At 37.6% G+C, this 24571-nt stretch overlaps 1 protein-coding gene across 2 annotated transcripts; it reads left to right on the forward strand.

The window, feature by feature from the left end:
• Positions 1-1619: 1619 nt before the first annotated feature.
• Positions 1620-22684, forward strand: LOC126827236 (transmembrane channel-like protein 2-B). 2 transcript variants are annotated; one of them, XM_050556484.2, is made up of 20 exons: positions 1620-1890; positions 2484-2622; positions 3268-3361; positions 4630-4758; positions 6149-6212; positions 6370-6436; positions 7142-7248; positions 8098-8145; positions 8530-8663; positions 12627-12774; positions 13445-13494; positions 14388-14538; positions 14828-14937; positions 15297-15399; positions 15951-16100; positions 16496-16770; positions 17631-17786; positions 20240-20318; positions 21133-21184; positions 21319-22684. In XM_050556484.2, exons 2-20 carry the CDS (start codon positions 2499-2501, stop codon positions 21372-21374), a joined length of 2097 nt encoding a protein of 698 aa, XP_050412441.2. In that variant the 5' UTR covers positions 1620-1890; positions 2484-2498; the 3' UTR covers positions 21375-22684. The 2 variants fall into 2 exon arrangements, with proteins under 2 accessions (XP_050412441.2, XP_050412442.2); XM_050556485.2 differs by having other exon boundaries at positions 2487-2622.
• The last annotated feature ends 1887 nt before the right edge of the window (positions 22685-24571 follow it).

Genomic DNA, 24571 nt, shown 5'->3' on the forward strand with positions numbered 1-24571 from the left:
TGATTTTATTTTATTTTCAGCTGCCTATACCCTAACAACGGCAGACGTGGCAACCCATGCCTTGAATTCATTTTATGTTTTGGCTAACCTGATGATAACGGCTGTGCCTGTTCGCTTGTACCATTTCATTCATCCAACCATATTCAGAGTTATATACATCATATTTACTGTAATTTATCAATTTGCTGGAAGATAAAATGGCCGAGATTAACCCTACATTTATTCTGTCATTGATTGGAGCAAACCTGAAACTGCTGCCTTATATGGAGTTCTTGCTGCTTTAGTGCTGACACCTCTATGTCACGTAGTAGTGTTCCTTATTTATCTCACTCAAACAGCCATTTTTAATGCATGTTTAAAAAGAAGAAGATGCTGATTTAGAACTTGAAGAAAAAAAACCCCAAAAAACTTATTAAATAAATGAACGTGACATTACAAATTGGTTGTAAATATTTTATTTGAACTTTTACATGTAGATTTGTTTTTAAAAAATTAATATAAATCACTTTATATACACTCTTATTACATTAATATGTAATGAATTGTCAGATATCCTTTCACAGTCTCACACAACAACTTTTGGTCTTCGAAGGAAGTATTAATGAGCAGAAATTCGCCCATTTATTTGTTGTCACTCGTCACTTCAGTCAGTTATATAGAGCGATAACTCGTGTTTTCCTTTTGCATTCGTCACTTCCGATTGTTGAAGCATTGATTACGCATCTATCATAGCAATGATCTCTGGGATAAATAATATTTGAAACATGTTTAACCAGTTCTATCACATATGTGATAATCACTGGCACCAATACGCAATATTGGCCTGTAACATTGAAGTCAATGGGCGAATAATTGCTAGTCTGAGACCATAATTTAAATGGAGTTATATCCCTTTAAACTTTGGCGTCAATAAATATTTATCTCTATCATCTATGTAATAGGGCGTACCAGTTCAACCGCAGATAACAAATGATGATGATAACTGATAAACAGACTAATATAATCTATTATCTATTACAATAACATTACAATATCATATCTAATATGGTGGTTAAATTTTAAATCTATATAGCTTATTATGTAAGTATGATCATTCATCTTCTTCCTGCTTTATAAAACATGGAAACGCTTTCAATTATTTCGTTATTTTCTGATCGGTGAATAAATAGACATCGGTTCATTAGTCCTAAATATTATGACCTACAAAACTACAGTGAAAATCACCTCTGTCATCAATTTGTTGCTGTGAGGGTGATATTTCTTCGGATCACATTTCCTTCCTACCTGTCCACTCAGACCAGTTTCTTCCAACCATTTAATCTCTCGTCGTAGTGCTTGGCTAGAACAAAGACAGTTACCTGGTCCAATAAACAAAGTTTCTTTAGCCAAAATATTTACAGCATCAATTAATGATGGTATCATTTTATCGGGCCGAATTGAACGCGACCCATGTTACATTGGGGATGCTCGATTCACAGTCCAGAACGTCCCGAATTGACAGAATTGCAATCGAGTAACGCGGATTTCAGTTCTGTCACAGTTCTGTCAGTACCGACAACGGAGGTGGTGTGAGTAGAATCGTGACGTAATTAAAATGTATCGGCTGCATGGTTGGTTGAGATATTTACTGATTCAGTCGACGCATGCGTTGTAGCCCGAAATCCACCTTTTCACTCGATTGTCACTCTTTTTGGGATTGAGAGAATTCAGTTCCGGAACGTTCAATCGAGTGCCCCCACTGTGTTCTAATCTGTACAACAATACGTCACGAATAAACAAAACAAACAAAGGATGTAAAAAGCTCGTGCTGGATGTGTAGAAGGAAGTTTGAATCAAAGAATTGATATTAAAGTTTGTAAACTACCTGACGAATTACTTGAAGACAACGGCGTGAGTTACAATATGATATACAAACGTTTTATCAGCAATTGAAAATATTCCCACATTGTAGTCAGTCGGTAATATTATCATTTGAAGCCCCACCGCCATCTCTAGCCAGACCCCAGGTGACAGTTTTGGTCACGTTCGTGTTAGACGTGTAGTGATTATTTAGATGTAATCGAACACCCCTATCTTCAACCCAAAGAGGCGTAGAATATATTTATATCTAAAACATCAATGTGTATTAGCCAATATAATTAGTGTGTATGCGCGTGTGTGTGTGTGTGTGTGGGGGGGGGGGGGCGAGTGAATGCTACCCCCCCTACCCTCTCTGATCTCTGAGTATTCAGAAAATATATTGCATGTATTATTGAAAGAGTAATATTAGAATTGTACACAGGTGAATCAAACCTTTTGTAGAATACACAATATGATTTTAATCCTATCCCAAAAGAAAGCTTTGGTTTCGGTTGTGTCTGATTTGTTTCTTTATGGAAATAATCTAAAACCATTTTACGTTCCTTTATAAGAAACTGATCTATGGAAACACCATCGGAGCGCATATCATCAGGATTATGGTATTTTCTTACTTAACTTTCCAGCAGATCTAATGAGATATGGATGACGAGGATACTGGATCTAAATCTTCTAGTCCAGTTCCAGAAGATGGGGAAGCGTCACCTTTGTTTGAGAAGAAGAAAATATCATATCGTAGTTTGGATATTAGAGATCCAGAAACAGGTAGAGAAACACTTTATTAATCGGAGTCCGTGTCGAGTCTCAGCTAAAAGCTAAATCCAATCAAGATCTATATTTTTGTTGTTAAAAAAGTGAAATTATCGCTGTTAACTCTGATGTGCAAGCTGTCCTACTTAATCTGAATAAAAACTTTATTTAATCCGTTTTTAACATAACGTCTTCATTTTTGACATTTATGAGTATAGGCCCTATATTACTTGAGTTTAATATTATGATGCATCTAAAACGAAACCCTGTTTATAGACGTTAAGTTTCCCTTAACTTCCACGGACATGGATTCCAAACTTGAAGTTGACCTGATCAAACCGTTTGCCAGGTTATTTATGAGTTGAAGAAATCCGTCGCAAAATAGGAAGAGATTCCATCCCTTTTCACCGCGATTTCACGTACATTCGTGACATGGAACTCCTGATTGCAGAATATATGTGTGAATTATTTCTTTGTAGTGCCAACCTCGTGGGTTTTCTCGGGTCCTCCGGTTTCCTCCTACTGCTAAAGACTCCTACGCGCAAGCGAATTATTTAAATAAAATTAAACCATATGTTAGTCCCGAAATGACCTAGTTTGTGTCGAGTGGACGTTAAACCCCATTTCTCTCTCTCTCTCTTTGATTTTCTCCTTTTGTAGTTTCAGTAGCATCCACGACTTTGACCTTACCTGAATTCAGACCAACACCCGATGAAGTTTTATTTCGAATGAAATATGGTCATCTTAATAAAGGGTATGCATATTTCCCTGATGAATTATATTGTATTCTTTAATAACGCCGGGCAGGTAAGAGGGTTTAACATGGGTTTGCTGGTTAACAATCCATATTCAGAAATCCATTCCTCCATAGACTATAGAATACGACATAAAACAACACAATACAGGACATATATAATACACAACATAATATAAAATACACAATAAACTACACAATACAGTATACACAATACAATACACACTATACAATGCAATACACAATAAAGTATATACTACACAATCAACTTAACAATACACAATCTATACCAATATTTGTGACTGTCGCCTGTCTGTATGTTTGTTCAGGGTTCACGGCTACTATAGGTCTGTTCCGAGTCTGAAATTTGGTGTATACGATACGGGTAGCTCGGGGTAACAGGCCAGTTGGCGTTGGCCAACCAGCAGCGCCGGATTATCCGCTAGTAAACTATAAAGTACACAATAAACAATAATGCACAAAAAAACTATACAGTACACAATATACAATAAAATATAATGCAATATAATACACAATAAACTATACAATACACAACAAACTATACACTACACAATAAACTATACTATACAAGGCACAATAAATTATACAAAAACTATACAATACGTCTACACAACACAATATAATACACTTTACAATATAAATGAAATGAAATGAAATGGGGTTTAACGTCCTACTGTTCTGCCCCTAACCTGGGCTAATGAAGACGGGCATACGCCATACAGTGTGCTATGAGGGAAATTTTGCCCGGACAGCGGCGCTACGGCCTACTCTTATATCGAATTCCAACTGCCAAGGGATCTTTTACGTGCACGCCAATGTGTACACGGGACCTGGGTTTTTCGTCCCATCCGAACGACCAGACAGCTGTCCTTGTCAGGCCCTCCATCCTGCATCACTGTCAAGGGAAAACCACGCCCTAAAATCTGGATGAACTTTCTCGGCCAATGCAGGGATCGAACACCCGACCTCCAGGCTAGCGAGCCAGCGTCTTACCCACTTAGCCACGTGATCCCCAATTACATTGAACATGTCTAGTTATTGCATAGTTAAGCTAAAACAATCTGCTTATTCAACATAAGGACAAAGGAAGATTTCCTATCCATGTTACAATACACTTTACAATATAATACAGAATGCAACATACTACACGATACAATACAAAGTGTGTGGCTTAATGAGAACCATATTATTGTAATTTATCACGCCTATCAAGGGAATTTGTTTGTTCAGTTGTTTCCGTTTTTCAGAGTCGATTGGATAGATTATATAGAGAATACGGCCGGCCCCGAAGAAACAAAATGGTCGCTACAGCTGAAGATAAGAGATCATTTAAGAGACCAACCTTTATCTATGGCAGAAAAAATGATACTTCAAAAGTAATGTATCCGTACTTTCATTTATAAAATTTTCAAAAAAAACCCCGTAAAGATAAGCACAATTTTAAAAATAGGGAAGTGTGCCATATTATTTGCTAAATATGAAACTCTCACGCATTTGGGCTTCCCTAAAGAGTGGAGCTTTCAAAACACTTGATGTTTGGTATCTAGTGTTATAAGGGATCAGAAGCGGTGCAAATCTGAACTATAATCACGTATAGCACTATGAGGAGGAGGTTTCGACCAATCACTGATCGAATAATTGTCATCACACTCGTGTCCATGTCGCAGGAAAAATGATTTACGGATTTACAACCTTCTTAAATAAAAACTGATATCTGTTGAAATTTGGCATAGCTCAACCTACCTTGTTGAGAACTTAATAGGTCCTTGTCTGTTGTTAAATCCTATTCAGTTTATCGAATAAATCGTTTAAATTAAATACTGTTATCAATAATTATTTTTCATAAAGGGAGATAACTCTTTGTAAATGATACCGTTAATGGATTTCCAAAATCCCGTATGTTTGTTCCCTTGTCCTTTATGTTTTCGGCATTTGTGTTTAAATCAAAATTTAACCTATACCATATTCCTTACCATGGATGAAGACATCGGAGCTTTCATCAATATTTAATTTTATGTCAACTTCAGAAATATTAGTATTTTCACCAGGCCCGTATTCCAGGAACTCTCGGATTTGTATTCGAGGTGGTATGGGCTTTCCAAAAATGTATAGTTTGTTTAGGTACGAGGGGAAAAAATGAGGAAAACGGAGCGGAATTGTGTGTCTAAGCAAGCTAGACATTTTGGTTGCAGGCCTATCAAGCAATATTGACTGAACAGATTTCATTGGGCAGGTCAAGTTGACCTTTGACAACATGGCAGTCGGTATCGGGTGATGATCCTTAATACAACAGGTCCCAGCCTGTAGCGGAGCACGTATCTATAAAAATGTATTGGAGAACAAAGTCTTTAAACACGGTTTCCTTTTAGCTGTCTCCTAGAATAGATAAGTCTTTGGGTCATAAGATAAACCCTTAAAAAAGACAACGAAGCTATTGTCAAATTATTGATTTGTATCTCTTTGTTACAGATAGGGGGGGTTGGATGGCTGAATGGTTAGCGTGCGCGCGCTGTATCATAAAGTCTGTCATTGAGTCGACTGGCGCGGTTTCGAATCCCCGGTTGTACGTGACAAGGAGTAGGGTCGCCTGTCCAACCTCATGGGTTTTCTCCGGGTCCTCCGGTTTCCTCCCACTGCTAAAGACCCCTATGCGCAAGCGAATTATTGAAATAAAATTAAACCATATGTTAGTCCCGAAATGACCTAGTTTGTGTCGAGTGGACGTTAAACCCCATTTCTCTCTCTCTCTCTCTCTCTTTGTTATAGATATCTCCAGCAACAAGAAGTTTTGAAAGTCGTGACCACCAAACAGAAAAGAACAGAACATCACGTAATTTACAGTTTCTGCCTATTATATATATTCATTTTTTTTTTAGAAAAAGAATGATAATCGAATTATTAAATTACTGTCCAATGACTTTCAGAATATCGTTTCAGTGTAAGAAATCTGTTTAGTGTTTTATTGCTTCTAAATTTTTGATCTTCAGGAGAGAAGTCGATATAAATATCAATCTGGTTTTGGATTGTGGGAGAATAATATTACACATATTGCTGGTAAATATAATGTATGGTTCTCCAAACTGATTACGAAACGAAATAAAATAAAATGAAATAAGGGTTACGGTCCTACTTTTCTACATCAACTGGGCTAATGGAGACGCACATACGCTATTTATTGTGCTAGGGAGTGAAAATTTGCCCGGACACCGGCGCTACGGCCTACTGAGATTTCGAATTCCATCTGTACAAAGAATGTCAGTTTTTCGTCTAATCCAAACAGCTAGATACTGTTTCTATCTAAGCTCTTCGTCCTGCACAACCTACAAAAGGAAACAACGACAGAAAATCCAAAGAAACATTCTATTAAAGGAGCTTAAATCTCGAACAGAATATTTTTCATGGCATTAGAAATTAAAAATACGAATTGAAATTCGTTTTACTCCGTGTCTTCCGGTTTCCTCCAACTGTAAAGACCTCTCAGCGAAAGCGAATTATTGAAATAAAATTGAACCATATGTTAGTCCCGAAATGACATAGTTTGTGTCGAATGGACGTTAAACCCCACCCCGAAATAACCCAATTTTGTGTCTAGCGGTAGCTAAACCCCATCAAGTCACACAGTTTATACGCGGGAAGACATCTTTGATAAAAACATAATTTCAGGTTATTTTGGCAGTAACGTGGTGTCATTTTTTTAATTTTCTACGATTTTTGTTTGTACGCGGGAAGACATCTTTGATAAAAACATTATAATTTCAGGTTATTTTGGCAGTAACGTGGTGTCATTTTTTATTTTTCTACGATTTTTGTTCTATTTAAACTGTTTTATTGGTATAATTATGTTTGGTTTTGTTTCAATACCACAGGTAAGTACAGCAAACTGTTTTCTTCTATTTACCCCACCAGATGCACTCATCGCGGCGAATAATATTTGGCATGATGAGTAAACGAAACTAGCTTGATTCGCCTTTCCCGCACCCCACTCATAGATCGGTTTTAAATCATTATATTATTCAGTGGATTCATTTTGAAAAAAATATGCATCAAAAAATGTTCAATCGAGACCGAAAAGCCCCTGGACCTTCTCGGTCCTCGGGCAACGTCCGACTGTCCGAGGCCCACGTCCGCGCCTGTACTCCAGATAGCCAAACATAAAATACAACAAATTTAAAGATGTTGGCTAATCAAGGATATTACTAATCACCAACAAATACTGACAAGAGGGCTAGATCTAAATATTAAGGCCACCTCCAGATTTCATGAAGGTCGCCGAGATGTAAATAGGGTTAGGGAATGTGATTGTTGACTAGATAAAAGGTTAGGGCCAGGTCTTGGGTTAGGGTTAGGGAACGTGATTGTTGACTAGATAATGGGTTACAATAAGGGTTAGGGCTAGGTCTTGGGTTAGGGTTAGGGTTAGTGCTAGTCCTGTTTACATCTTGTGACCTTTGGAAAACCTGGAGGTGGTCTTACAAATAGATCTAATCTTTACAAGAGAGTTTTTTGTCAATCCCAAAGTATTGCAAAAGGTGACCGTTATAGATATGCATATTGTACAAATCATGTCAATAATTTAAATGATTTTATAAAAAAAATTGAGATCAAGGTTAGCGAAAGACGACTTGATTCCTCAAATGTCATAAATTATCAGTGATGTTGTTTTGTTTTGTTTTTTGTATGTCCCATTTTTTTAATTATATGAAATGTGATTCCAGATTCTACCAAATGATTCTGATATTCCTTCGGCTATTACTGGATATTTTGTAAGTATAGAGTATAGGTGTATCTTTAGAAATCGTGTGAAGGCCTTGCTTTAAAGTTTATCAGTACAAAACTTGGTGTTACAACAAACCTGACCAGCATTCATCTACTAGTACTTGGTCGACCCATTATTCATTAATAGGTTGCTTATCTGAGCAAATAGACAAAATATGTATTCAGAAGGTTTTTTTTTATCAAGCCCTGTGGCGTGGCCCATATTATAGCGGTGCCAACCCACTGGCCATTGCTCACTGACGTTTATGAATACTCTCTCCAAAATTATCACGTCTTGTAAAAGTGGAACTGATTTCTTGGGTATTTTTGATGTCGTAAACAGAAGCATCACTTAATTAAATTTTCGTAGTGTATTTTATTTGTATTTTCAGGGAGTAATATCTACCAGCGTCCTTTTCTATGGAGCGTATAATAACAATGATTGGGGTTACTATGAGCGACCAATGGCTTATTTATTGACCTGGATTTCTGTCAACATTATATCTTTTATGGTGATAGTAGCCAGGTTGGTTTTTTATCTAAGATTTTAAAAGGAAATGGAGTTTAACGTCCTACTTCATTGCTCCATCCGGGTTATTGAACACGGGCATACGCCATGCAGGGTGCTTTGGGTAAAATTGTGCCCCGACAACTGCGGTACAAATTACAACTGTCAGTGGTGTACACGGGACACCGGTTTTCGTACCATCTGTATCTTTGGTAACACGCCACAGTTACATTAATAATATAAAACAAGAATTACCCTTTAAACAAACTTGAACAAAACCAATTCCAATGCCCGGAAATGAGTATTCGCAACTTTCCCGATAGGGGGTTCCTAACACCTGGAGAAATGTGACGGAAGAGTATACCCCCCCCCCCCTCCACCTACCCACCCACATACCTTTTCCTCCTCCTCCTCAATCCGACTGATACCTTTTTACAAAACGAGTACTTGTTCTGGTCGCAGGGTGCCCTCTGCTGATGACCTTGATTTGTTTGTCTTATCTTGTCTTACATTAATCGAGGACGACACAAATGATAAGAGTACGGACTACATGTTGATTGTGTAAAGTACGATTTATCCAGAATTCAGACAAAAAGCGGGACCATTGTAATTCAGAAGCATGTTTTCATCTCTCTTTACCCTTTTTCTCTTCTGTTCTGGAATTGGTTACACTGAAGCTCAAAATAATTCAGGTATTTATAGAATATTCTTCCTGTTATTTTTTTTTTGTTCGTTATAACTAAAATGTGTGTTTCTATGAAACAAATAAAATGATAGTTCACACACCTTTATATTTCTCCTTGTTGGTGGACTTATAATAGGATTGGTGCTCGGATAGATCCTGTCTGTTGTGTTTCGTCTCTTCATTCACGTTTATCTCAAAGTTCAATCTTTCAGAGAAAAGTGAAATGAATGCGGATTTTACTTTGCAGCACCAAACCGGGTAATGAAGACGGGCAAATACCATTCAATGAGCTATAAAAGGAATTTTGCCGAGACAGCGGCGCTACGAAATACTTTTTTTTCGATTTTCAATTGTTTTGGGATCTTTAACGTGGTGCCAATGGTATAAATGGGACACCCCATTCTCCTTGCCAGACCCCCTGTCCTGCACCATGGATATGCTGAAACCAGACTGGAAAATCCCGGGAAACCCTGTTTAGAGTGCCGACGCCATACTCACCAAGCAAATGTTTTAGAGACCCCCCATCTTTAATAGAGGGCTCGATCATCGCGAATAGCAAGTCTCGCACTTTCCAGCTAAAGTGTAGACATGTGATATTCGAGTAGTAATGTTCAAGGTTCGTTCAATGTCAAAGTTTGAGTGTGTTTGTGTCACAACCTCTGTTTGGGCGCTACTGTTCACGTGTCTATGGTAAAGGGGGATAACGTAGCTATAAGTTCGGGAATTGCAAGGCAGTGTAGCAACGTCTAGGTATTGTAAGACTCGCGGTCGTTGCTTCAGAAGCATGAGCGCCTGTGCCATACACACTGAGCCATTGTTTTAGAGACATAAACATACCTAACCATTATAGACTATGCATTAGTATACCACCATAGCATTCATTGTTTCTAGTATTCTATTCTAGTTCCAGGGGTTTCATTTGTTTGGCATTGTTCAAGTGTGATTCGTGATGTAGATACTCTTTTGATGATAGTGAAATATATTTATTCACAGGGGGTGTGTTATGGAGAAACAATGATTTTCCGGTAGATGATCCACTGAAGAATTTCCATCCACTCAAACATGGTTCTTTCAATTACGGTTCTTTGACAGTTTCCAAAGATCCTGCGGGTGGAAACGAAAACGTCATCAGGGTATTTTACCAGAATGGAACCTATTCTAATCCAGCGATCCACAATGCAAGGGGAGCACAATTTTACAGTTTGCCGACAGCGTCAAAAACTGCCATGACCGTATCCTACCAAGTGTATTTCAGTCCTGGTTTCGACTTTGTAATGGGAGGGAAGTTACCCGGCTTATTTGGTGGAGATGAAGCTGATTGTTCTGGTGGGCGTCATTCAACCACCTGTTTCTCTGCTCGACTTATGTGGAGGGAGAAAGGAGATGGAGAGATCTATGTGTACATGCCAGACCAGGCTGCGGGATTCTGCGAAAGAAAAGACGTAATTTGTTTCCCACTTAAAGGTAATTCGCTTGGCCGAGGAAGTTTTCGATTCAAAACAGGTGTTTGGACCAGAATAACTGAACATCTTCAGCTGAATACTGTTGGGAAGAGTGATGGACTTGCTAAGCTTTTTGTGGATGGAAATCTGGTTTATAGTGGACAGAACTTAATATGGAGAGTTAGCGATAATGTTAGAATTAATGGTCTCTTCTTTTCGACATTTTTTGGTGGTGGAAGTCCTCCGTGGGCCTCTAGAATGGACTGTTACTCATATTTCAAAGATTTTATTATATCGGAGGGTGCTGAAGTACCAGTCATTGGATGATGATAGATCATAATAAATCACGACACGACTGTTCAATAATTATGATCACACCAAATAAAATAAATTGTTGTTGTTTTTTAAATATAAAGCCGAGTCTACTAAAATGTAGAAATTGTATGACTGTGGTCGTACCAAAGCGAGAAAGACTATCCAAAATGATGACCGAATGTCTTTTTATGTTTTTATGCAGAGTATGCATACTCACCATTGTAAGCACTATGGAGCAACACTTTTAGAAAACGGAAGCGAGAGTTCGTAAGTGGCGCCTGCGCTGCTGGCAAGGAAACCGTGTTTTGTCGTAGACATTGCCGTGCACGTAAAAGAAGTCTTGGTAGCTGGAATTCGAAGACGACAGGTGGAAAGTACCCGTCGCATTACAAGCGTAACCAAACAAATAATAATTACCATGTCTCAAACTGACATAAAGAGACTCTAAACCCAATTCCGTCCCATTCCGTTTAGAATTTTGGAGTCAAAGCTACTTTTTTCGAAGGTAACCTCTGGATAATAATAATGACCACCAGTAGAGTCACTAGCCAAACTTTAAAAACATAAATGAAAACATCAAGCAACATTGGTGCATGTGTATTCTATCTAGAATTCACATCTCCTTTAGTTCCAGCGTCCAGGACCCGAGTTCACAAGGCATTCTCATACTTAAATTAACTCAAATTATAGCCCTTTATAAAACTTTTGTTGGTTTAATAAGAAACTATGTGCAAATTGTTGTATTTGTGGGTCAACCACATTTTTCATAAACAGTGATTGAAAGTTGAGTTAAACCTTAAGTCTTAGAATGCTGTTGCACGGGACTAGAAATCGACGGTTTTGTCCTTTTGCTCCTGGAACTGAATGATCGCGTGAAAAAGATTGACTGATCTGGTGAACAATCCCAATCCCGTTTCGAGATTAATTTTCATCAATAATTTGCATGCAGGAGAAATTACCATAGGATAAATTAAGTGTAACGCCTTACTGTTCATCTGATAATTTAAATCAATGATGACCCATTCTTCAAGAGTTTTTTTTTTATTCAAAAGCACAAATTATAAGGTTGGTGCTAAATGATAAGGCCTGCTCAATTTTTCATCACGAGATATAAACAGGGCGAGCGCTAATCCCAACCCCAACCCTAACTCTGACCCTTGACCTAGCTCTAATGCTTACTTTAACCCCAACCTACAATCTCACCAACAATCACGTGCCCTTACCTTATTTACATCTCAGTGAACTTGACAACAATTGAGTTTGCCTTAGCAAATAGATTTAGCCCAAATTATAATATATAGGACTCATTACTATCCTCGTCTTGATTTTATTCCACTCTCGACCTTTAAACTGCAGGCACTTCAGTACAGCTGTTCCCACAGCGTTATATTTTCGCCAGAGATTGATAAGATTATCATCTATTTTTTTTTTAAATAAACCCATTAGTCAGATTATTCCCTCAAGGGGTCCTTTTGTTTTTTTGTTATTTTTTTTGTGGCAGATTTTTATTAAAATGTCTATTTGTTGTATCTTGGTTAGCATGTATCTTGGTTACCGAAGAAGTAAAATGGAGGATCAAGGAGACGAGTTCCGGTTTGCGTGGAGAGCTCTGTCGTCTTGGGATTATACTTTAACTGATAAAAGTGGAGTATCAGTTAGAATGGCGGCTATCAGGACCGATTTTAAAGTAGGCAATAAAACAAAATAAGGAAAATGTATTCTATAAAACCTTAAAGGATCAATGTCATGTCATGAAATGATAATCATATTCCTGGCAAATGAAATGGGGTTTAACGTCCTAGTTTTCTGCTCTAACCGGGACAATGAAGACGAGCACACGTCAGGCAATGTGTTATAGGGGACATGTTGCCCGTACAGTGGCGTTTCTGCCTATTCTTCGTTGAGCTCTTATGCGTACAAACCAACTTGTACATGGGAACTCGTGTTTTTGAGCTGGGCGTTTTTCCTTACAATCTCAGCCCCACATCAATGGTAAGTCAAAACGGCGGTGAAAATTCTCGAAGTACTCTGGACCCGATTAATGAGTCAGCGCCATATTCAATGAGCCACCGTGCCTTCCTCCCCCCCCCCCTCCCCACCTAAAATAATATTCTCAATCACGCCCGGAACTTTTTATGTTCATTTCTACTGTCGTCTATATGCTAACATTATAAGACATGAACTGTGTACATATACCTTGCATTCTATCATCAAAATTTTGATACCCTCTGAACAGATTTATGGCTACGCCATTCTAAGGCACCAAATTTATGGTCAAAAAAATCAATTGAGCTGTGATGCTCTAGGGTCATATTCCAGGAATGCCATTTTTAAAAATATTTATGTCGTGTTTCCAGGAAATGGTGAGAGAGGAAAAGGCTAACGAAACCAGGAATAGACAGGAAATGTAAGTCAAGCTATGAAACTTACACCATTACCCTTTGCTCCCATTCGTAGACATCAGTGAAAAATGTGGGTGGTTTTACACACTTTTGAACCAGCAGCTGGTTCCAAACGACTGGTAATCTTCTTCGTCTTAGGACTACGTTCTTCAAAAATAGCCCAATGATCCACCAATTCCAGGGCAATCGCGATGAAACCTGACATGCGTTTTGGTTTTGGTTAGACAATTGTGCATCGACTGACAGACTTTGATAGGACAATTGCAAGATGGCGACAATGACGCGAAGTTCGGTTCCTGGTTCATCCCGTATTTGCGGTTGTTTGTTTTATAATAGTGCTTAGTTATGGATTAGATCTATTTGATAAGGCCAACTTCAAGTTTGGCCAAAGTTCACGAGATGTAAACAGGGCTAGCGCTAATCCCAACCCTGACCCTAGCCTACCCAACAATCTTGCCAACAATCACGTGCCCTAACTTTATTTACATCTCAACGACCTTGACCAAAATTGAGCTGGCCTTAACAAATAGATTTAGCCCTAGTTATGTCTTCTGCTGCGGTAGTTCACAACTACTGAACAACTATTCGGAATGAGTAGCTATTTCCACAATAAAATGTTTATTGGTACTGGTTATATCAGAGACTTAATTGTAAATGGAAGGTTCTATATGTGTTGTATATTGTAGGATCTATATTACACGAGTAGTAGCCAATCTTCTGGTTATTATATGTTCTATAAATGTGTTGTATATTGTAGGATCTATATTACACGAGTAGTAGCCAATCTTTTGGTTATTATATGTTCTATAAATATGTTATAGGTTATGAATCTATATTACACGAGTAGTGGCCAATCTTCTGGTTATTATATGTTCTATAAATATGTTGTATATTGTAGGTTATGGATCTATATTACACGAGTAGTGGCCAATCTTCTGGTTATTATTATACTAGGTGGTAGTGGCTATGTAATATATATAGTAGCTGATACAACTTTAACACCAGAAGAAGTACCAGATTTTCTACAAGATCTTTTCTCTAAATATCAGGTAACACTGGACTTCGTCATCGTGGACTATTGCAATTATACGATTAAATGTTAGAAAGAAAGCGGAAGTAAGTTTGTTTGTTTGTTAATTTTACTTTCATTTTCTTATGACTTTTTCCACGTTCAGTTATTCGGTATCTACTGACGAAGACATCCCACAAAAGAAATTAAAATGAAATCTAATGAAAACGGCAATTGTATTACTGATCATGATTAAAGATGGGGTGCCATTTTACTAATTGAAAACTTATATTAAAGTATAATTATTATTATTTATATTATTATTTTAGCTTCCGGTTGCTGTGTCAGGTTTAAAGGTCGTTGTTCCTCCTATGTTACATTTTGTGTGTAAACTAGAACGATGGCATCCAAGAATAGAAATTAAGTTGAATATCATCAGGTAAACCCAAACCCTCAACCAAACTGGTCTGATTGTATACTCTGATAGTCTAAACAAACTGGATTTATCTGGGTACCCCGGTTTCCTCCCACTGCTAAAGACATATATGTGCAAGCGAATTATTGAAATAAAATAGAACCATGTTAGTCCCGATGGTTCTTTTATTTGTACGACAATGACTACACGAGTGAACTGCGGTTTTTGGTACCATCCGAACTACTAGACGGTATTCCGGGTAAAACCATGCTGCAAAAACTAAACAAAATGGATAAATGGAAAGGGGTGGGAAGGAGCGCCAATATATATTCCACGAGAAATGTTTTATTTCAAATATTAAAAGAAAAAATAACGTTTTACAGGACTGCACTCTTCTACCTTGCCAGCTTAGTTGTATTTGTGACGTCATTGTATGATGTCAGCAGTAAATGTGTCAGTGAAGATCAAAATGGTACTTTTACACATGTAAGTATATATTTTATAGAAAAACTGGTTCAATTTCCAATACGTCCATTAACAGTAGCTTTGCGATATATTAGCTACGTGTGCAATGTATATTTGACCTGAAATATTAACCCGAAAATATATTCAGAATAATATAACCAGGCGCGTAAATTGGAATGTGGTAAGCCTTAGACGATAGGCCTAACAAGTAAGATGGGCCCAGGGTGAGGAGGTACTAGAAATGACGTCTTGAAAATTGAAATTGGTTATCTTCCGTAGCGGAAGTGGCTGTAAAGCATTTAATATAGAAAATACATAACGTGATTGGCACGTGCGACAGGCGTGCATGATTTGAATAATATTTAATGTGTAAATAATATATCAGTATGGCAGTTGTATATACAATTTTTACGAATGTACAAGCGGCAGTAATTTTCCAATTTTATCACGAAAAAGATAGTTGAGCGACATTATTTTACACAATGAACAAACATTGATAAAGCTTTCACAAAACCATTTAAATACTAAGTCAATGTTATCAGCTAGAATCTTCTTTTACATTTTTTTTTTAGCGGAACCTAAGTAATTTTTGTTGCTGGGAGAATGAAGTTGGTGAAGAGATATTTAAAGTTGTTATATTAGATTTGGTTGTTGTTATATTAGTGGGATTGGTACTAGATGTTCTAACAGCCATTATTGTTCAGTGTCAAATCTGGAATAAGGTAATACATATTTTTACTTCAATGAAAGAAATGAAATGGGGTTTAATGGTCAACCTTTCTGTTTTTCCTTCTATAAACGGAAAATACCTTACAGTTTTGTTTAGGCGCCAAAAAAGATTTGATTTTATAATGATTTTGTAAAGATGTTTTGCGTTTAAATTGATTTCATTGCGAAGTTCAAAATTGATTAGATTACGATGTTTTAATACCGTTGGAGTCAATATTGATTTTTATTTTTACAAACGTTTGTGTTTCGGCAATTTTCAATTTAAAAAGGTAACTATTTGCAGATGGACTTCTCTAGACTCCTTTGATTTGAATATTTTATAAGGTCTGATTCTTTAAAATATTATATGCTGGTTTTAAAGGATTTATTTTCAAATATCTACTTTCAGTTTGGCTACAGAGATTTTGATGTAACGTCGAATGTTTTGGATCTGATATACAGCCAATCGTTGATATGGCTTGGTCTCTACTTCTCGCCATTTCTGGCTTTTATTCAAGTTATTAAGCTGGTTATAACATTCTATGTTCGGTATATAATTGCTAGATATTGTAATACACCACCAACTAAAGTTTTTAAAGCTTCCCGATCTGGAACATTCTACATGTTTATATTGTTGATTAATTTGTTTGTTGCTTTGTTTCCTATGACGTATTCTGTTGTTGTGTAAGTATGGAAATTTAATTATTAAATGAGAGTTATATAAACAGCCTGAAGCTTCATAAATAACATATGTCTGATTACTATCTGAGAGAGAGAGATAAATGTAATTTTATATCAATAATTGACTTGCACACAGGGATATTTAGAAATGGGAGTATTGTGGATTAAAATAGATGCTAATCAGTAATTGCTATTAAGAGGTATGATACCCAGTGGCGGCGCCAGCCGTCGGTGATTGGAGGGGCAAAGCTGGGGCTAAGTCCAAGGTTAAGGGGGCAAAGGCACGAGCTTCAACTAGGGGTAGGGGGCCTATCCAAGAAAATTTTGAAAAGCAGTCTGGCAGTATTTCAGGCACTGATCGATGAGGTAAAGTGTCAAACGAACGGACTTGCGAATCACGACGAAACCCACTCAAGAGCGTCAAAGTAGGGAGTCCTCCCCCAGAAAGTTTTGAAAAATAGACTGTCGGAAATGCTGTCTTACAGTATTCTGTCAGGCACCGATCGTCGAGATAAATAGATCTGACCAGATACCGTCCGTCGCCTGATCACTAGTTTATCCGACTAGAGAACAGAATGTCAAACGAACGGAATTGCGAACTTCAACGAATACCCCTTGTGAACGCCAAAGTAGCGAGTCCATTGGGGAACTCGCCAACAAAATGTTGAAAAATAGACTGTCGGAAATGCTCTACAACATGCAAGTTTATGACTGAGTGGGGATGTGGGAATTACCGTAGAAGGTATTGATTACCGAAACATATCACAAATTCCTATTTTTTTATTTTCTAAAATAACCTGTTTTTTTAAATCTCACTCGCCCCCAAATACTGTTTGAAAAAAATAAACGCATTTCTGTTATAGATTATCGCCATCGTTTGATTGTGGTCCTTTCCGACTGGAAAACCATGTCTATGAAGTGATTACGACACGCATTGGCAACCTTCCTGTGTGGTTACAAGATGGTTTGAATTACGTCAGCACGTCAACTGTTATTATACCATTACTTATATTGTTACTGTGAGTATTACCATTACTTATATTGTTACTGTATTATATCATTACTTATAGTGTTACTCTGAGTATTATACCATTACTTATATTGTTACTGTGAGTATTATACCATTAATCATATTGTTACTGTGAGTATTGTACCATTAATTATATTGTTACTGTGAGTATTATACCATTAGTTATATTGTTACCGTGAGTAGTATACTATTAATTATATTGTTACTGTGGGTATTATACTATTAATTATATTGTTACTGTAAGTAGTATACTATTAATTATATTATTACTGTGGGTATTATACCGTTACTTATACTGTTACTGTGAGTATTGTACCATTACTTATATTGTTACTTTGAGTATTATTCCATTAATTATATTGTTACTGTGAGTATTATACCATTACTTATATACTATTCAAAAAAAGTAGGGGATATTTGATTTTTAAGTGTTATTAAAGTCACCTAATGAAACTGACGAAGAAACAAATGACAAAATGAAATGAAGTTCACATTCATCGATTTATTCCAAATGATCGTTAGACTAAGTAAGGCACAGACTGACCATTATAAGGGTAAAATGATACCCGGGCTCAAACAGCAAAGTTACCACAGCATCACAACCAAGTCAGTAACGGGTAAATCCTCCTCTGTTTGCCAAACAAGCATTGATCCGACGTGGCATACTCCTAATGAGACGTCTAAGGTCATTTTGGTCCAGATTGTCCCATTCCTGTTGCAACGCAGCAGCAAGTTCTTGGACATTGGCAGGACGTTGTTGACGTTGACATGCTCGATGGGGGAGAGGTCGGGACTCAGTGCTGGCCAAGGTAATGTGGTGATGTTCTGTTGTTGGAGGTAACCTGTAACGATCCTTGCCATGTGACATCTTGCGTTGACATCCTGGAAGATGAAACGGCGGCCATGACGTCGAGCGAACGGCACAACATGGACTGCCAAGATGTTGTCCCGGTAGTACTGGCCTGTAACACGCCCTGCAACAACATGTAAAGCCGTTCTTCCAGCAACAGTGATGCCTCCCCACACCATAACAGAACCACCCCCAAATCGATCATGTCTGATGACGTTAACGTCTTGGAAGCGCTCGTTTCGATGACGCCACACCCTCCTACGTCTGTCCAAAAAATCAACAGTGAACCTTGACTCATCTGAAAACATCACATTGCTCCAGCGTCGATTATCCCAGTGTTGACGATCCCTACACCAACGACGTCTTGCCTGAATGTGATGATCTCTCAAACAAGGGATCACGCGAGGACGTCGGGCGCGAAGGTGACCCCTATGCAGTCGATTCCGAATCGTCTGGCCACTCACTCTCACACCAGTGTCTGTTTGAAGACGAGCGCTGATTTGATTTGCTGTGATGACACGATTTCTCAAGGCCAAGGTACGGATAAATCGATCCTGGGCTTGAGTTGTCGCCCTTGGTCGACCTGAGCGTGGTCTGTCCTGTACAGATTGTGTATCACGGTATCTGGACCATAGCCTGCTTATGACAGACTGAGAAACATTCATCGTCCGCGCCACAACCGCCTGTGTTGTGCCGATCTGTAGCATGCCAAGGGCACGTAACCTTTCATTTTGGGTAAGCCGACGCATGTCAAAATTTGTTTTCTGGTCACTAAAACAATTAAACTGATGTTTCCACCCTGGAATTCAAAGCCACAATGACTGTAACATTCAAAGTCAGAGTCGTGCAAATCTTGGGTTGGACCCCCATGATGATCCCAAGCATCACATGCATTCCATGCGGTAGCTATTGGTGCGTTTGGGCGTCACATGTAACTGGAAATGTTTCTTCTGTTAGGTTCTATAGTGACTTTTTTCGTAGTCATTTGCATATTTTAGTATTATGCCCCCAAAATCAAATATCCCCTACTTTTTTTGAATAGTATATTGTTACTGTTACTGTGAGTATTATACCATTAATCATATTGTTACTGTGAGTATTATACCATTAATTATATTGTTACTGTGAGTATTATCCCATTCTTTATATTGTTATAATAATTATAATAATTAAAGATAAGATTAAAGTACTGTGCTGGGATGCAAATACACAAATTGAACATAATGCCAGTCATTAATTATTGTGTGAATTATTATTGAATTCTAAGATATAAACAATTGATCGTGAACTGTTATATCAGTCTAAGAAATTCAAAAGTAATAGCGCCGCATACGGTCCATGGTATATTGGCTTTATTGATAGAATCTCAAGATGCGTTTGAATCGGAATACGATCAATCAGAGTTTCGGGAAGCTATTGCCCATGTTGTTTTGGAAATCTAACTTTAATGCCTTGCGTCTTGTTATTATTCAAACTACTCCTTGTTTGCCTGCTACCATCTTCGAAACCTTCAACCAAGTGTATCAATCCAAAATGTGGGCTAGCATTCAGTCAATTGAACAATAATGCTCATGAATCTGTTTTATTTTCAGCTTAGCAGCTCTATATTATAGAATTAAGGCGTCCTTATATCAAAATCTGATAATTGAACTCAGAAATCAACTTAAATTTGTAAGTCTTTTACAATGATCACTGATTGTTCAGGAATATTTATTTTAATTTATCACAGCCTTGCTTCAAAGTTAAAACCACTCATATTGTAATCATATTAGCTCCTGTGATACTCGTCCAACCGTAACTTCCGGTAGATGATATCCGCTTTCATACCACTTAATTAAGGCTGATCGTAATAAATCTATGGCACATTAATATTGACTGCAGTTCAATCTAAAAAATTTCAACTCCAAAGCTTTGTCTGAAAGTAATTGGTGGGTTTTCTTAAAGAAGTGTTACTTGTTTAGGGAACTTAGCTATTTGTCCAGAAGAATCTGTTTGGGAGTTTTTTGCACTTACTCGTATATCCATGCTCCTGATCTTTTGGTGAAGACTAGTTCTGTATACAGTTTTTTATATGAATAGCATATTTTTGATATCCTCGTTCCAGCATTAAACACGCAACAGTAATTGTATAAATAACGGTTCATTTTGGAATAACGGAACTGTAAGGGCGAGGCAGGCCGCCGTAGTGACGCATTCCAACTACATTTATATATTATAAAGAAAAAAAGCCTACTCCCTGTCATGTACAAGCTGGGGGTCGAAATCATGCACGTTACGCGTTAGATCCCCCCACTCCACCCCCCCCCCCCAAAAAAAAAGGAATCTAACAAAAACTGACTGTAAACAGAGATTATTTTATCTAATTTGACCCAATTCGTTATAATGGTTCTTCTCGCGCCATTACCAGTTATCAAAGAAAGTTTTCCAGTAATTAATTAAATGTCCTTTTTTGGAAATAAATGTTCAATGTTGTTTTTTTTTTTAGGAAAGACGAGTCGAGAAAAGGAAAGTATTTAGAAAAGCGAAAGTATCTCAAGGTAAGTTTGTTCACGACGTTTCATCATTCTCAATATAAAATATATATCGTAAGTTACGGATGTTTCATTTATTTCAGTTGTAATTGTACCTTCATAATATGGATTAATCATTTTAAGTCTTTTTTAATTCTCAGGAATATCGTCTGCTTCTGGCTTGGACAGAATAGGAACAGGTGGAGGTGGGATGTGAACAGGTATCAACAGAAACATCTACTACTATGTCTAATTCAATTAATTCTTTAAAGGACTCAAAAAGAAAGACAATGTTCTCCCCAATTATTTCTTTATCTAAAAGGGCCAAAAAAGAAGGCCGATCGTGTCCCAAATTACAAATTAATTCATTTGTACGATATATTTTCAAGAGAATTCCAGATAAGAAAACCTTGAATCACAACTAGCCCAAAATTATCAACTGAGTATTTTAATTTGTGGGTTGTATTAAATATACAAGAAACAGCCATGTGCGAACTCCTTAAATGAGGAATGTCACTGGGTGTTACATGTAACTATATGTACTAGTGTGATGATTGGCTGTAGAGGAACTATTCATATATGACAATCCTTTAGAGTTGTTTATAATACATACTTATGGAAACTAGTTACTAACGGGGCGGCGTTTCAAAGAGTTTTCTCACAATTTCGGGTGTTACATGTAAAACCTATGTACTACTGTAATGACTGAATGCAGAATAACACATACTTATGGAAAACAGTTATTTCTATATTTTAGGATGACATTCCCTCAACGTTATCAAGCTAATAGAGTAATACAAAATGTACATAACAACTATAACAACAGATATGAAACTATGAAATATAATATAGCCCCTTTTTGTTCCTTCCATTCTTCCACCTCTATAATATCTATGCGTTTTTTACAAATGAATTCATATATTAGTTTAAAGTAACATCAAAGGAAATGAAATGAAATGAAATGAAATGGGGTTTAACGTCCTACTGTTCTGCTCCGGCTGGGATAATGAAGACGGGCATACGCCATACAGGGAAGTTTTGCGCGGGCAGCGGCACCATGGCCTACTCTTATATCGAATTTCAACTGCTAAGGGATCCTTTACGTGCAGGCCAATGTATACACGGGACCTCGGTTTTTCGTCCCATCTGAACGACTAGATAGCCGTCCTTGTCAGGCCCTCCCTCCTGCACCATTGATTAGAGGAAAAGGGCGTCAGAAAATCCGGGTGAACTATCTGGGCCGATGCAGGAGTCGAAAAAGGTCAACGGGATTTTCCGACAGGAATGGTATCCATAATGGACAACTAATACAGGATTTACGCTAAAATAGACAAAACATGCATCTATAGTTTACCAATTCAACTCTTGGGAATAATGTTCATTAATTTATAACTGAAACAATGAAAAAAAACCATCAGAAAATAAACAGCCTGTAGCAGAACGAAACAAACATCGTTTAATGTATTTGTATTGATTATGTATATCTGTGTAAATCTGACTGAATATTTAATAAATCCCAAACCATTACACGGTGTTATAATAAATATACCTGGTGGAATTGGTTCGTAAAATAACCGTATGCTGTTCTTGCAGGAACGTGTATTTAATACGTTAAGTACAGTAATTAAAGATAATCACTTGCATTAAATAAGTAGACGTCTTGTTTCTGCAGTTAAAAGGTTGCTTCGTGGCTTATATTTACCTTGTCTTGTCTTTGGCTGCTTCTTTGATAATGTAATGAAATGAAATGAAATGAAATGGGGTTTAACGTCCTGCTGTTCTGCTCCTAAACTGGGCTAATGAAGACGGGCATACGCCATACAGTGTGCTGTGAGGGAAATTTTGCCCGGGCAGCGGAACTACGGCCTACTCTTATATCGAATTCCAACTTCCAACTGCACGCCAATGTGTACACGGGACCTCGGTTTTTCGTCCCATCCGAACAACTAGACAGCTGTCCTTGTCAGGCCCTCCATCCTGCATCACTGACAAGGGGGAAACCACGCTGGAAAATCTGGATGAACTTTCTCGGCCAATGTAGGGATCGAACACACGACCTTCAGGCTAGCGAGCCAGCGTCTTACCCACTTACTGACTTAGCCACATGATCCTTCATTGATAATTTATTGCTCTGTAAATGAAATGAAGCTTATTTCCTGATCAACCGTAGCTCCTATTATAATACATAAAACACGTTCTTCTAATTATCTGTATTTCAGCCATATCATTTTACATCATATATTTAATACGCGTATAGAAAATTCTATCGAGGTTACCTAGTAACCAGGCGATGAAAACGTAAACAGTAAATGAGATCGATGAAGAGTTTCAGAAAGACTTGAATCGACTCTCCAGAAACGATAATTGCATGATAACGATAAATATTATCACAGAAAGGTTCTCGAATGGGAATATTATTTACAGCGAAGAATGGATGAGTGACTGTCGGCTCGACAGAAGTGTCATAAATATCACCTGTTTAATTCTTGAAAAGGTAAATTTATTCTGTATCATTTGAGTATTATATTACAGTTTTATGTGTAGTATTCCTGAATGAGGAATTATTGTGGCTCGGTGAACGGTGAGTGGGGGTGGGGTCGAAAGGTTTAATGCGTGCACGTTAGATCACAATAGAAACTTTTGGCAAGCGTAGATTTCTGGTCCGTATCACGTATCCGTATCGATTATGCTTGTGACGTCATCAATGTATGTGTTTTCTCATACGTGATACGGCACACGGATACGGCAGCACATATCGAACAGCTTTCATACGAAAAAGGTCCGTATAACATCGTTATCTTTTTACCGCCTTGTTTGCTACTTTTAGACGCTGAAATGTTGTGGTATAGCGTGTTTATGAATCTATGTGTATCCTAGAACACAAAGGTGAATATTTGATGTGATTTTAACCATGATAAAGACTGGAATTTAATCATTATATTTGATGAGCTTTTATGGGAATTTTCATATTTTTCCAGTCTGTCTGTCTGCATGCTGGTTGATCTACGTGCTAAATTTAGGGAGGTGGGACCTTGCAAATCTCTAAATGATGTGATTCTATGGTAAATGACATTAGTGAAACCAAAAAATGTTGTCGAGTCGAAATCGAATATTTCTAATAATATTCGACATTAAATGTTTTTTTAATAGCTCAGCGACTGTCGAGCGACTTTACTCCCTCTAGGAATTTGTAGGCTAGGCACTTGACTAGTACTGATGGTGATCTTGGTAGATAACTGCCATCATGCTGTAATAGAACTAAGCTCAACCCATCTACTCATACGTACGCGGCGGGAAAATCTGCCAAAACTCTAAAACTACACTGACGCAACGTATCACGTGACGATACGGATACGTGATACGGATGGGAAAAAATCCGCTTGCCAAAAGTCTCTAATGTCTGTCATCGAGTCG

The sequence above is a fragment of the Patella vulgata genome, chromosome 7 (assembly GCF_932274485.2).
Source record: "Patella vulgata chromosome 7, xgPatVulg1.2, whole genome shotgun sequence".
Lineage (NCBI taxonomy): Eukaryota > Metazoa > Mollusca > Gastropoda > Patellidae > Patella > Patella vulgata.